Source organism: Callorhinus ursinus, unplaced genomic scaffold (genome assembly GCF_003265705.2).
Source record: "Callorhinus ursinus isolate GAN/ISIS: 27379988/994484 unplaced genomic scaffold, GSC_fseal_2.0 scaffold31, whole genome shotgun sequence".
NCBI classification, from domain to species: Eukaryota; Metazoa; Chordata; class Mammalia; order Carnivora; family Otariidae; genus Callorhinus; species Callorhinus ursinus.
In genome coordinates, this window is record NW_027397093.1 from 6,906,602 (window position 1) to 6,921,363 (window position 14,762).

The 14,762-nt window shown below is 59.8% G+C and overlaps 1 protein-coding gene across 7 annotated transcripts in view; it reads right to left on the minus strand.

The window, feature by feature from the left end:
* Nucleotides 1-14,762, minus strand: part of ZMIZ1 (zinc finger MIZ-type containing 1) — a 232,484-nt gene that overhangs the window by 32,049 nt on the left and 185,673 nt on the right. For all 7 annotated transcript variants that reach the window (XM_025850356.2, XM_025850357.2, XM_025850358.2 and 4 more), the window contains one exon: nt 3,105-3,249. In XM_025850356.2, the coding sequence (XP_025706141.1) occupies nt 3,105-3,249 (145 nt within the window). The remainder of the gene's footprint in view (nt 1-3,104; nt 3,250-14,762) is intronic.

A 14,762-nucleotide genomic window follows, 5' to 3' on the forward strand; every position in this document is an offset into this window, starting at 1 on the left:
GCGCCTGTGCCCCCACCTGCTGCACCCGGGCACCTCTCCTGGTTGGGGGGGGGGGCGCAGACCCCTCCCCTGGAAGAGGAAGGGCAGCACCCCTTGATTTTGGAGTCATCCCCAGCTCTAGCGGGCCTTGACTGGTAATTAAGTTAGGCGTGTAAACAAGATTTATTAGGCTTTTAATTACTTTTGCAGCACTGATTTGCATATGGACAATGTGCTAATCACAAACGGCTTTTTAACCACTCATTTAAATCTGAGAAGGAGGGCAGAAATGTTTGTTGGCAACACGTCCAGGTCACTGTGGGGGCTGTGGCGCCCGCTTCCGTGTAACCGTCCCCCTGAGTGGCCGGGACCATGGCACCACAGCCACGGGGTCCCCCAGAGACAGCCCGGGGCTTCAGCCTTTCAGGGACCCCCACCCTCTCCTATTTACTTGTCCTCGGAGCCTGAAGACAAGGACCCCTGAGTTTTTGAACAGCCACACACCTCCAAGCCCCAATCCTGAACATCACCCGTGGCCCAGGGTCTCCTGAATTCAGCGGGCAAGAGGGGCGTCTGTCCTCCAAGTCATTCAATAGAGCGGTGGGGGAGGGGGCCCGAAAAGCTTCCTCTCTGTGAGAAGTACTTGACTTTGCTTCTTATTTGGGAAATTACATGAGGACTTAAAAGGTGATGCTTCCTATTGGGGTTTCCCGGGAAATTCATGAAGCTACAAGTAGAGACCGGCCAACCTCCCATCATCTGCCACAATGTGCTCGCAGCCTCAGCGCGGGGTCTGCAGGGACGTGGACCAGTCCTTGTTCAACTAATGACACTTCTTTCCGGTCTCAACTGCCCTTGTACAGAATTGGGAAATAGGGCAAGGTCTGGATCAGAGTTGGGTTAACAACCAGACACCACCTCACTGATCTTGAATGGCCAGCAGCCGAGTGCAGGGCAGAGCACTGTCCTGCCCCTTACGGGCTGTGAGTTCTTGGGTAAGTCACTGTCCCGCCCTGGGCCCACTTTCCCTTCTAGCTCTGCCATTCGGGGTGGGAGGTATGGTGCAGAATGTGAGGAGGCCACATTCCAGGGAAGCAAGTGGTCATCCCTCAGTTCTCAGTGAATCTTCCAAGGCACAGGGCTCTCCTGTCTCTGAGAGGCCGCCTCTTTGCATCCTCTATCATTCATGGGTCCCTACAGGGAGCTGAACCAGTGTGGCATCGGTGGAAGAGCACCGCGTCCCAGCCCCCCGAGGGAAAGCCAGGTCAAACTCACAGAATGCACCTGCCCAGCCCTCTGACCAAGTCCTTGAAGGTCAAGGCCCATGTCCTCGGGACAGCCTCTTGACAGCCCGGCCATTTTCCTCCTTCTGACCCCAAGGCCAGACCTGCCTGTCACCTACCCCTAACCCTGCCTCGATCCATCAGGTCTCAGTTTTGCCTCACCGGGTCTTACTTCCTCCCCAACCAGCAAGATGCAGCTCCCTGGAGCACAGATATCCTCCATCCGGTTAACTCCAGGACAGGACGGTCTCAGGCCTCCAGCTCAGCTCAGCAATGACCTGGCGAAGGCCTGGCTGGGGTCGAGAGCCACAGCACTCTGCGGCCTGAATGGTCACGGCCGAGCAGGTGTGAGGCAGGCCTCTCGTGGGGCTGCAGGGCCCTGGCCCACCACCAGTGACCGCTTTCCTGGCGGTCCTGGCTCAGAGGAGGAAAGGCTGGATGGACAGATGGGAGGCAACAAGAAGCCGGAGTAGCCCGGTGGGGCAGAGCGGTAAGAAGCTAAAATAAAGGCAGGCAGTCGAGGCTGCCTTTAGCCATAGGCTGTGCAGAGTGGCTAGCAGGAGTCCAGATGGAGAAGCCCTTCGGCTTTCTGCTGAGCCAGGGCAAGGGGAGGATGGCGGCCAGAGGTGGGTTTTGCCTTTCCTGCGTGGTGGTTCTTAACTACGGGTGACACCCTCACCCCCCAAAATGTGTGAAGGTGCTTTCACAACATGGGGGTGGGGGGCACTAGAAGAACCGAGTGGGCGGGGACTGAGACATTAAATGCCCTGGGCCCGGTGCCAGGAGTGCCCCCCACTGAGAAACACCCACAGAAGGGGGGCTGTCCTGAGTCTGAGGGGTCACAGGCTGGGCCGAGGGGGTGGTGAGGCAGTGCCCCTGGAGGGCTGTGGGGATGGCCTTGCTGTCGAACAAAGTGCTTCTGACTGAGGCAGGGAACCACGTGTTGGGGCAGGGTGCTGGACCTAAGGAGCTCCCTCCCAGCTCTGAGAATCAAAAGCCCCTAATTCAATTTGTAGAGCGTGGCCAATGCCCGACTTCGTTGGCAGCACCTCCATGGTGGGACCCAGGTCGCCTGCCGCATGTCCTGGGCGCCTCCGTCAGGCTGGGTCGTGAATGAGAGCCTAGCTCTGACTACAAACGGACCCCCCCCCCCCCCGAGCCTGTCATCCATGGGACGTGTGGAGGGAAAGCAGAGGGCATGGCAGGCCCCGCTGTTCCGGGGTCAGCACGCCCAAGAGAACGGGCCCAGCTCGGCGAGGGAACTGCAGGGCAGGCTGGTCCTGAGCACGTGCTCCTTTGCAGGCTGGTGCCGGGCAGACTGGCTACTTCCTCAGTGCCCGACAGCCTCCGCCCGGGCGTTCCCACCTGTGACCACGGGCTGCTTCTGACCCCGCCCCTGTGCTGAGAGCCCAGCCTCACTCAGCTCCTGCCTGCCCGGCCTGGGCTGGCTCTGTCCCCACCTGCGGGTGAGAGCACCAGCTCTGTGACGTTCCCGAGCCCCTTGTGGGCCCTGCATATCTCCGGGCTTGCCCAGGGCCCTGCCCAGGAGAAACGGGAGGCCCTGAGGTTCAGGACAGTTAACGTTCAGCCCAAAGTCTAGAATCTAAAAGAAGAAACAGCCCTCCACTGAAGGGACAACACAGCCAGGCTGGGTAAGAATGGCACTTTCAACCTCTGCTGGGATGCGGGAGAGACAGTGCTCACCCCACCAGGGTTTAGAAAACAGAGAATATCCTCCTGGCTGCTCAGAGGCCCCCACCCCAGGTCTTCCACCGGAGGGGCACTGCCCATCGGCCCACCTGGCGGCCCCCGGCCCGCCCCTGGAGGTGCGGGCCCACTCACCTGTGCGACAGAGTGGGTTTCATGGAGCTCATGGAGTTGAGGGGGGGCTGCATGGGGAGTTTCCCGGGGGGGTCGCTCTGGCGGCTCTTCTGATGCCGAAGGAGCAGGAGACGGCCGAGCTCCTCACACCAGGAGGACAGCAGGGCTGCAAGGAAGGACAGGACGGTCAGGGCGCCCCGTGGCCACCTCCACCGGCTATGCCTGCCGCCACCTCGCCCTCCCAGACTGGCCGCACCTGTACAGTGGGACTGACACCCCGAAGGAGGGACGATATAAATGGCCCCCACTCTGGTGAGGACAGGCCAGAGGCGGCACAGTCGAGAGCATGGGCACGATGGAGGGGGCGTCCGAGAGGACGCCAAGGAGAGGCCCCCGGAGTGGGGGGGAGCCCAGCACAGACCCTGTGTCGGGAAGGCTGAGGAAGTGCTGGCCTCCCCCGGACTTCCCAGCGAAGCCTCTGGACACTCAGCTCAACGTGGCCTCTCCTCGCGGGTAGGGTAGGAGGAGCAAAAGTCACCTGGAATCCAGAGCCTTCCCAGAGCCTCCTGATGATCCCAAGAGTGCCCGCAGGCTTCTCCCTGAAAGTCCTCCCCGCAAAAATGCCCATGCCTTCCAGTTCAGACCTGTGGCTGGTCCCTGTGCTGCTAGGCACCCACGCTTAGGAGGACAAAGGATTTGCAGGGCAGAGGGCAGCCCGGGGGTGGGGTGCGGGCCTAAGCGAGAGTGGGCCGGGGCCATGGAAGGCAGCACAGGAGGACCCGCCCCATCCGGGCTTTGAGCCCTTAAACACCAAGAGAAAAGCAGCTGAAGCTAACGGGGTGCCGGGGAATCACCTTTCACTGTCCTAATGTGGCCACCAGGGGCCAAAAGCACCCTCCAGGTCAGTCTGTATGGCCAGTCCGTCCAACGAGCTTGAGAGAGTTGGGAAGGCTGGCCTGCCACCACCTTGCTGTGTGGACCAGTGGAGCTCAGAGACCCTCTCTGGGCCTCCGGCCTCGTCTGAACCTCCCCCCTTTACCACGTTTGCCTGGCACTGGGGAAGATGCCTTGCTCCACAAAGCCCTGTGGTGGCTGCCCAGGGCTGTCACGTCAAACCGCCCAGATCCTGGACTGGGTGCCCCATCAGCCCGCGGACCCGGGAGGCAGGGCTGGGATCCTCTGCAGCCCTGTCTGCCCCTGCCCATGGCCCACATCAGCTCTGTCAGTCGTGAGGAGTGGTGGATTCTTTCCTGCCCCTCACCGGGTGGGCAGGGGCCAAGAGGCAGCTGTTAGGACCAGTGGGAGAGCCCTGTGTCCGTGGTGCCACTGGAAGCTGCCCGCCAGGGTGGCATACCCATTCCTGGGGAAGTGCAGGGGCTGCCGGGCAAGGGAAGAGCAGGGGTTCTCACAGGGAACGGGGCAGGGTGGGGAGGGGCCCCCCCCCCCAGGGTTGCCGGGTTTGTCTGCTTTGCTTGTGCGGTGCCCAAAGACACCCAATCAAGGAGGCCAGCACGGGCTAAACACCAGCCTGTGCTCCCGGCCGGGAGAGCACCTGTTTCTGTCTCTGGGGTGGGAGGGGGGGTGCCAATGGGGGAGCTAGGTCTCTCTCTGTGAGGCTCATCTTGCCACCACCTGCACAGGGAGGAGGGTGCCAGAGAGGCCCCTACCCCGGCGTGTGTCTGCCCAGAACCGCGGCCAAACGCCCCTGAAGCGGGCATCCAGCACACATCTGTCGCAGCTGGAGGGGGAGGCGGTCTATTCAGAGAGGTTGGAACAAACAGAAATGAATTTCCAGATTGCTCCATTCTTCTCCCAAGCCCCTTGTTACTGCTTCTTGGTGGGGGGGGGGGGGGCGCGGCACTGGGCATCTGGAAACTCATTTGCACGCCATGCACGAGGCCTGCCGGATCGCAGCGACGGAGGGACTGCTTGGCTGCCAGCACAAAGGACGGCCACAGATGGTGCCGTCCGCTGCCCGCGGCCGCCCCTCCCAGCCCGCACTCCCCCCGGGGGCCACCTCACCGGGCGGGAGCTTTCCTCCAATGTCACGGGCCGCCCCCCTGCCTGGTCAAGGACAGCTCGCGCCAGCCTATCGCTAGTGGAGTGGTTTCCCATACAGGGAATGAAAAGAAGCTTAGTGGCCTCGCAGGGCCTGGCTGCGAAGAGTCTGGGACGCTGGGAGCAGATGTGACGTGTGTACTGGCCAGTCACGACGTACCACAGATGCCAGGACAGCCCCGGAGGAGGAGGGCAGGGAGCGAGGAAGGCACCACCCTCCCCCCTGCTCAGCCGGCTAGCATAGACGCATGGGGGCCGTGGCACGGACACAGTGCTGCAGACCCACACGAGCTGTTCAGACGCAGGTGGGAGTGTGCGGCCAAGGAGGGAGTCTGGGCACTGTCCGAGAGCCAGGAGGCCTGACAGACAGAGGCGGGCCAGGGGTCACACAAGGACAGACAGGCCAGCAGGGTGGGTGTCTGGGTGCGTGCTGCCTGCATCCGGGCTGAGTGGAGCACGTGTGCTCTGATGGGGCTGGCCCTGCCTGTGTGTCCGTCGGGTCCTGTGGGGTCTCTACTCTGGGCCCTCTCTGCGGTGGGGAAGGGAAAGGGACCACTGAGCACAGGCTCTGGGGCTCGGGAGGGATGCCAGGCATGAAGAGTCCCTGGATGGGGTGGGAACGATGGGAAGGCACGGTGTGGTGTGCACGAGGATGCTCGCACTGGGCGGAGTTTCAGGAAGAGATACCAGCCATCTTAAGGGGCTAAGGCAGGGGCAGGAGTGGCCCTCCTGCTGCTTGGACAGCCACCCCGGGCAGCCCTGTGTCTGGTCCTGGGAGTACCACTCACCCTGACAGTCTGGGTCCCAGCACGGAGAGCTACGCGACCTTGGGCGAATTACAACAGGCTCTCTGGGCCTCAGTTTATCTGTTAAACAGGCGTAATGCTAACGCTCACTCCTTAGGACGGTTGTGACACTGGAATGACACTAACACCTACACCGTGCTGAGAACAGTATCTGGTATAATAAGCGTGGAGTGTGGGAAAGCACTGCGTGCACTCTCCGGACAGCAGGTGAGGGTCTGCGAATGCTCCCTGTTCCCACCGGCAGGAAAGCACCTTGTGAACAGCAGGAACCCAGCCCGGCCCCCTCCAGGAGGTGTCAGGGCAGCCCCAACAGGTACCAGTGCCTATGCCACCCCAGGAAAGGGCAGGGGAGGGGACAATGGTAGGCAGGCCACAGGGCGTGGGGGCTAAGTGTCCTGGCTCTGTAGTCCCACAGGTGATGGGGCTTGGATCCTGTGCGGCCACACTCTCTGGCTGTGGGATTTCACACAGGCTTGGAGACCCAGTTTCCCCATCTGTGAAATGGGCTTAACAGGAGCTGCCTGCCTCGGGGAGTGGATGTGAGCTATAAATTAGCATTGTCAATCAACTGCAAGGGTATCCAAGCAGAAGCCAGAAAGGGAGGGAGGGTGGGCACAGGAACGAAGGAACCCTGTAACCCACAGTAGCCCCAGAAAAGCAGCCTGTCAATCCCACGCCCTTCACATAGCCCTGGGAGAGCTGATGAGGCACTGGCTTTGGAACCAATCCACGAGACCTGATCTCAGCTCAGTCAGTCTCTGCCACCCGTGTGGCACCTTGAGCAAGTTGCCTACCCTTCCTGTGCCTTGGTTTTCTCATCCCTAAAATGGGGTGGTGGTAATTCTACTCTCCACCTGTTAGGGTAGTTCTAAGGATGAGCTGATTTACCATCACACAGTGCAGGGACCGCACTAGTTGGGGCTATACACGTGTTTGCTACAGTGACGATTAGTATTACTGACCTTGGTCAGTAGAGCAGTGACCACCAGGATGGAGCTTTGGTGTCTCTGGCCACTTGGGACCGTACAACAGAGACAAGCGACCTGGGGAGGTGTGCAGCTCTAGATGTCCCCATGGGCCGGGCTGGGTGCACGGCATTGCTAAGTCCCAGGCCTCGGAGCAGATGACTAGGCCTGTCTGCCCACTTCGCTGTGGGCTCTGCCGAGTGGCCCCTTCCCGAGCCACTGAAGTGGGTGCTGAGGGGAAGAGTGAGGACAGTATCATGTGCCCTGCTTTGCCTGAGACACAGAAGGCAAAAATCAATTCCCTCTTTAGAGGCAGTTCTGCCTTCACTTCAGCCAGTGGAAAGGTACCTTTAGCCCTGGAAGGGAGGTATTCCGGCTTCCCTAGGATCCACCATGGGACTCCTGGCCCAACAGCAGCCATCTTCAACGAGGGGTTCCTTGGGATCTGAACACCCCTAGGCTGGAGCAGCTCACCTGGCTCTGTCTTGGGCCATGGTCTTTAGCAGCCAAGTTTCAGATGGCCACATCACAGGGGAAGCAGCAGCCCGGAGGGTCAGTGGATCCCGGCTGGGAGAAGACAGGATGGTTGACCACTGCCCGCACTTGTCTCTGCAGCTTACCCAGGAAGCCACAGGGACGCCAGGATTCCCACTGTAGACCCGCCTCGGACTTCAACAACTAGGGTCATTTGCCAACAGCACGTGTCTTACAGTCGATGCCACGTCATGGTGTGATTCGTGGCATGACTTCCTTCCTAGTGGTACATTAAACAGTGGTGTGTATGACCACGGGGGGAGCCCTCTATGAATGAGATACAGTAGACTGTCTAGGGACCCCGGCACCAGAAGATGCTATGGCTAAGGCGGCAAGAACTCTTGCAGAAGAGAAATGGGAATGAGCTCCAGGTCCGAGCATTAGGAGGGCACAGGATGCAGGTCTGAAGGAGGGCAGGGAGGGAGAGTTGCAGACATTTGCTTCCCGAGATCTTCCTGGCCACTCTCCCTGCAGACAACCACCACCATAGTATGCTCGAGGGACAAGCAAAAGGAACCAGATGTCAAAGTGAGAGCAGGTCTGGAGTGGCGCTCTAGAGCGTCTCAGTCCTGGCTTGTCCCTGATGTGTCCTCCCTGGGGAGAGTGACAGGCCCTGCACTTGTCTCTGTACCCGTAGCTCCTGGCAGAGGGGACCCCCCCAGGATGGGCTGACTAGATGGACCAGTGGGACGGACGGGTCTTACCAGGGGAGTGGCGGGGGTGGGGGGAAGGGGCTGCACGGCAAGATTTGGAATCACTCAGTTCCAGGTAGGGAGGGTAGAGCTGCACTCTCCAGGCAGGGCTAGCCGCCAGCAGACAATGGGCTGGTGGGGGTGGAGGAGAGGCAGAGAGGCTGGGGGTCTGGGAGTTGGAGCATCAAAGGGGTGAGCAAGCTCACCCGGGCGCAGGAGAAAGGCTGCCCCTTGCCAGGCTGGACTCCAGCTTGAAAAGGAGCCAGGAACCAGAGGCAGCCAAGTGGCCACAGGAAACAAGGCGTTCCTTCTTTATGGGGGCAAGCAGGGGATGTTCAGACAGCGAGAAGCCTGGTCTGCTCATTCTGGGGAAGGTCTGGGGATAGGGAAGGGATGGGAGTGGCCTGGGGGGCGTGAAGGGGAGGGCACAGAGACCTGGATGTGAGGGCCCCCGCCGGAGAATTATCAAATGCACTGCAGCCTGGGGAAGCTACATGCGAAATGAAACAAAGGCGTATTAAGTATCAAAGAGCATCTTAGCGGCTAAAAGGCTGCTGGAGAACAGAGGAACTCTGAGTGTGTGTGTGTGTGTGTGTGTGTGTGAGAGAGAGGGGGGGGGAGAAAGGGAAGGAGGGAGAAAGGAGAGCCTTCTGAGACCCGAGGATGGGGCAGGACTCAGGTGTGCCCTGAGGAAGGGCGTGAGGGAAGAGCCTTGCAGGCTGAGGTACAAAGAACCCTTGGGAGCATGATGGTGGGGTCCACCGCTCAATGAGAAGTATGAAGGACCCATTTTCACACGTTTCCGTGCTCTCGGCTCTCTAAATGCACGCAGGACCCTTGAAGTGGCAGGAACACACCCCACTTCCCAGCGGGGAGCTCTGGCACGGGCCGCTGGGGGGCCTTGCCTGGCAAGTCAGGAGGAAGTACCGGCCTCCACGCGGGTCTCCTCCCGACCCCCAGCCCACGTCTGAGTTCCTGTCCCCTTATGGCCCTCGAAGCCCCAGGAGCACCTCAAGCCACCTCAGGAAGACGCCCCCCTCCCCCGCCCCACGCGGGGGCCACTGCAGCCGGATCATCTCTGCAGCATGTTCCCTTTGATTCCTGCCTGTTCCAATCACCTTCTGCAGCCTTGTCCCTTCTCCTCTGAATTATGACAAGCCCGGCGCCTCATTCATCTGTCTCCAAAACTGCCTCCCGCCAACCGACACTCTGCAAGGTGGCCAGAGGAATTTTTCCACAAATGTATTCTGATCACCTCTTTTCCAATCTGTGTCCCCGGAGGCCGCACACGGCCTGGTAGACGGTAGGTGCTCAATGGATGCAGAAACGAGCGAGAGAGCCGGGCTACCCCAGGGGAAAGGTGCACCGTTGTCCCGCGAGAGCATGAGCCCCATGGGCCACGGACGGGATCGGGAGGGGTTTGCTTCTGCAACCCCAGCACCCAGCACGGCCCTTGGCACAGGCGACACACCGACCCGACCAATGGACTGAAACGAAATCACAGCTGGAGAACCTAATACACGGAAGATGGGAGGGCTGGACAGACAGCGCTCGCTGCATCCAAGAGCCAGACAATCAGGGTAAATCTGCGACAGGCTCCCTGTGGATTTTAAACCTGCCGGCAGCCCCCCATTCCTCGGGGGCAGAAGCCTGGCCTCAGCAGCCATCAGCCCTGCATGGAATCCTATCATGATGTGTCCAGAGGTGGGCGCTGTCATCCAAAACCATCTGAGTCAACTGACACCTGTTTTGTGACATGCATACTCGCTGGTGGGCCGTGCCAAAACGGGGAAGGAAAGGTAAGCAGATTATAGGAACTACATGAGCTCCTATACTTTGGGAGGCTGGCTGCAGCCCTGGGTTTTCCGGGCTCATGGCGTGACACTGGCCTTCATGTTGACAGTGTCCACCCCACAGGGGCAGGCTGAGGGCCTTCCCAGAGCGCCTCACCCACGGCTCCCTGGCGATGCGGTTGCCGTCTTCAGACCCAGGCCACGCCCTCCCAGTCTCTGACCTTCCTCTTTCATCTCCCAACCGTGGGCCCCTGGTACCGCTGCCTGGGGAAGAGACACTCTCCAGAGCTGTGCAGAGAAGAGTGGTGAGGGGCCGGGAGGGGAGGGCGAAGGGGGAAGAGCCACGGGGGCTGACATGACTCGGGTGTGGACTGGTCTCTCCGTGTCATCGGTAAAGTGGGAAGACAATAAGAGGAACATCCGTCCACAGGCCCGAGATGAAAGAAGGACCCAAGCTTTAAATTACATGGAAGAAATGGCAAGTCCTGTGCCAGAGTATCAGCTGGGAACTCAGAAGCTGTAAAATGCTGACTGCCTCCTGCCTCCAGAAGGCAGAGGGGCCGAGCACACACACTGGAGCCAGGCAGCTTGGGTTCAAATCCCAGCTCAGCCACTTGGTGGCTGTGTGACCTGGGGAAAGTTACTTAACCTCTCTGTGCTCTGGTTTTCCCTTTGGTAAAATGGGGAGAATAAACGCTACGTACCTCCTAAAGTGTCAGGATTAAACCAGCTAATGCACATAACATGATAGTACAATTTCTGGCATCCAGGAAGGACTATGTACAAATAAACTGTTCTGGTTTTGTTACCAAGCACATGCTCCTTTTAGAGTTAAGAGGCTTCTTGGTCTCCCCTTTTACATTCTGTTGCTCAAATAAAATACAATTCCTTTCACTCATCTCCAAGAGGATCACAAAAATGTGTCTATGCCTTGGGCCCAGCCCCGCCTCACATTCTTCACGCTGGGTGCTCTCTGGGCAGGCAGCTTCGCTCCCCAGCTCCCAGCTGGGCCCACACCCTCCGTTTTCCCTGCCAGACTCTCTGAACCAGGCAGCGGGCAGGCCCTCACATAGCTGAGCCCCAGCAGCTGCTCACTTCTGACCCAGCTCTTGGGCCATGCAAGGCAGGTGGCCAGTCTGGGCAGACCCTTTCCTCAGGAGTGCTTGGGAGCGGGGGTGTCCTCTGCAGCCCTCCTGTTCAACTGGGCCAATAGAGTGGCTGACAAAGAGCCTCTCCTCTGGCCCCAAACAAGGTTGTGGGTCAGCTGCGAGGCCTGGGCAGACCCTCGACCTCTCCTCAGTCCCCATCCCTCTGCGTGTCTAGCAGGAGGTAGGATGAGGGACAGAAGCCAAGGTCAGCATTCCTGCTCTGACCCATGACCCCTGAGAACAGAGCTGTCCATGGGATTGTTCCTCTACCTGTCCTCCTCGGTGGGCCCACCTCTGCCGGGTCCCCCAGAAATGGAAAAAGAGGGCCCCTCCCTGTCAGTTCTCTTGGGTCATCTCCTCCCAGAAAACAGTACAGGATGCACGTGACCACAAAGGGGCAGAGCCAGGGTGGGCGGCTTGCTGGGTCTCAGGAGCCCGGGTGTCTGCCCTAATGTGGCCACTGACCCAGTGGGCCAGTTGGAGGCCCCATGCGCATGCCTGTGAAATGGGGTGATTTCGCCCTGGCAGGGACAGGGAGGGCCTGGGATCATGAGGGTGCAGAGACAGCCCTTGACTTTTCTCACCTGCCTGGTGCCCTCTGCCCCGCCGAGCCTCACAAACCCCGGGCGGGGCCTGGCCAAGGATGAGGCTGGCTGTGTTTTACGAAGCAGAAATGGAGGCCCAAGAGCAGGTGATTCAACCACACTCACACCACAGGACAGGGACCCCGCTGCTAGTTCAGCATGGCTCCCCTCTCATCCCCCCGAGTCTATGATGTCACAGATCTGAGAACAGGCACAGCCCTAGGAGGCCGCTCTGTACCTCCTGCCCACCTCCTGCCCACCTCTCGCCCCATGATTCAGCACCATCCCAGCTTCTTGTCCCGGGTCTGCCACCAATTTCCTGTGTGACCTCAGGCAACTTCCTCCTGTCTCTGGGCCATAAGTGAGCGGGGGTAGGTGTTGCGCTCTCTGGAGTCTGCAGCTCCGTGAATCAGCCCTGGTCTCATAATGGGGTCATGGCTCTCAGGGCTGAGGCCAGCCTCCGGCCTTCTTAATCCTGTAGGGGCTATGAGATTGTGGGAGGGGCTGCCTGTCCTCATGTCTGGTCTGGACATGTCCATCCCCCCTCCCCGGGTGACAGATGGAAAGGGCTCCAGAGATCTCACCTTGCCCAGGTACCCCATTTAATAAAGCCAGGAGCCCAGAGTGGGGAGCAGATGTGCTGAGGTTTGAGGGCCAGTGCGTGCAGAACCCGGGGCTCAGGGGGGCCGGGAAAGGGGCGGCAGGAGGGGAGATGCTATGGTCTCTGCTGCTGGGGCTGCTGAGGGGCTAGGACTTCCCGTGGGTTCCAGAAAACGTTGCTTCTGGGGGGTTGTAGGCTGGACTTCGGTGGCCCTGACAGCTGACCTGTGGACCGTGAAACAAGAGATGTTTTCCTTGGGGGGAAATCTTAACTCTCCTGCCAAACAGCCCTACCCACTGTACCGGCGGAAGCAGGAGCACGTCGAGGGCAGTGTGCGAGATCATTCCCACACTGCTCCCTGCTCTGTCATCTCATCGCTGCGTGGCCAAGAAAGTCAAAACAAGGAGGAGTCATCTGCGGGCCCTCCAGCTGCCAGTGACCCTGCCCCTCTCCATGTGCGCCTGCACACACGCCCGGGCCCCATGTGCAGGGAGGACTGGGCGGGCTGGGGGTACGGCTGGCCCCGGATGTCCATGGAGCCTCACGGCCTGCCCTGCCCGGCCCTACCTCCAACCTTGTGCTCTGCATTCCGTCCCTTCAGGTCCTTGGCTGGCCAGAGAGGGCCTCTGGGCTGTGCCCTTCCTCCCAGAACACTCCTCACACGCTCCCACCCCCTCCCCAAGGGCTGCCCGGGTTGGCAGGAGCTGGGAGTCTCAAGGCATGTGAGCTCACCCTGGGAACTGAACTCCAGGGGACCTCAGAACCAGAGCTGGCAGGGATGATTCCCAGACTGGTTCGGCCGTCCTTCATCCTGCCCAGCAGGATCGTCAGACCCGGGAGGAGATGCCCGACAGGTTGAGCCTGTCTGTGGGCTTTAGGAAAATCCCAGCCTGGAAAATTCCCTGCCTATCTCACACCACCATCTGGAGCCTTCCAGGATAACCTATTTAATTGTAAAGACACCCCAAAACCAGCTCAAGGGGCTCTTTGCATCAGAAAGAGATTGCCCCCTTTTCCTTAGTGGTGCTCCCTCAGTCCTGCCAGCCTGAGGGGTGGGCCTGACCAGAGGGCACCGGCCAAAGTGCTGCTCGCTGAGACCTGCTGACAGCAAGCCGTCACTGTGGGACGGCTTTATGAGATGAAATGATTCTCTATGAGGTTTCTTCTCCCACAATCTCATAGCCCCTACAGGATTAAGAAGGCCGGAGGCTGGCCTCAGCCCTGAGAACACAAGTCACTGTGTCCCTTGCCCCTGTGCTCTGCCCCCTGGACCCGCATGAACTCCCCAGGTGTGGGGCAGTCACAGCCCCCATCTCAGCGACGAAGGGCAGGCACAGAGAAGCTAGGGATCCTGGCTCAAGGCACACCAAGCTTGTGGCAGGCTGGGACCAAGGCAGGACTTTCTCCTCTTACCCTAGGGATACTGGCTGGTAGTAGAGGAAGGGTGGGGATCTAGACCACCTCAGCTGAAAATTACACAGCGTTAACACCAAAGCAAGCATGCTGGGCAGGGGAGAAGGGCCCTGAGCCATCCCCAGGACAGACTGAAGCCAGGTGGCCTCTGTGCATCTGCGCCCCCCACCCCCCATATTCTGGGAGGACATGGGTTCCAACAGGACAGATCCGTTTGGCTACCCAAGGTTTGACCAGAATAGCCATTGGGAGGAGGGTCCTGAGAGTCGAGAGTCTCCGCGGTTCCATTTCTCTCCAAGGCAGCACCCAAACAAGGCAGAGGAGAGCCCAGAGGCCTAGGACAGCGAGGGGATGACGCCCCTAGTGGGTCTGCAAGACCAGACCTGGGCCCCACAGGCACAGAGTGTGCCCCTAGGAGCCCTCATTCCAGCAGGAGCTACCTGGAGAGCCTGTTTCTATCCTATACATATAGTTTCCCCTGGGACCTGAACCCCATTGCCCATTGCTCACTCTAAGGGAGCTAGAGGGGTGGGGCAGGGTGGTAACAGGAATCAGTTTCTTCCCAGAGTAGTTGACTTTCCTGAGGCTTCCCAGCTCAGTGCTTGGCAGTTGGTCTGGGTCCTCCTGCTTCCAGCATAAGGAGAGGTCGGAGTGAAGCCAGGCCCTTTCCAGGCTCAACCAGAAGCCGAGTCTAAACACCATGAGTGCCCACCTTCAAGGAGGGCCAGATGGCCGTGAGTCAGTGCTGCGGGGCCTGGCTGTGCACCCCCACTCTTAGCTCTGGTTCCCAAGGCCAAACCCAGGCCCTTGATCTTCATGGGAGTGGGAGCCAGCAACAAACACCAGGACCCTCAGATGAAGGTTCCCTTTCACCCAGCCTGGGCTCACAAAGCCACAGTAGACCATCCTGGGGTCCTGGGATCTGGCCTTGGGGAGGTGCTGATCCGAGGGCACCTCTGTTTCTATTAAGGAACCACCTAGAAAACTCCCCAGCCCTAGAGTGACTGAGGGTATGTGTGCCATGGTGACAAGAGAGAGATCTGGGGCAGGGGGCACGTTGCCTGGTGATCCATGCATTTGACTAC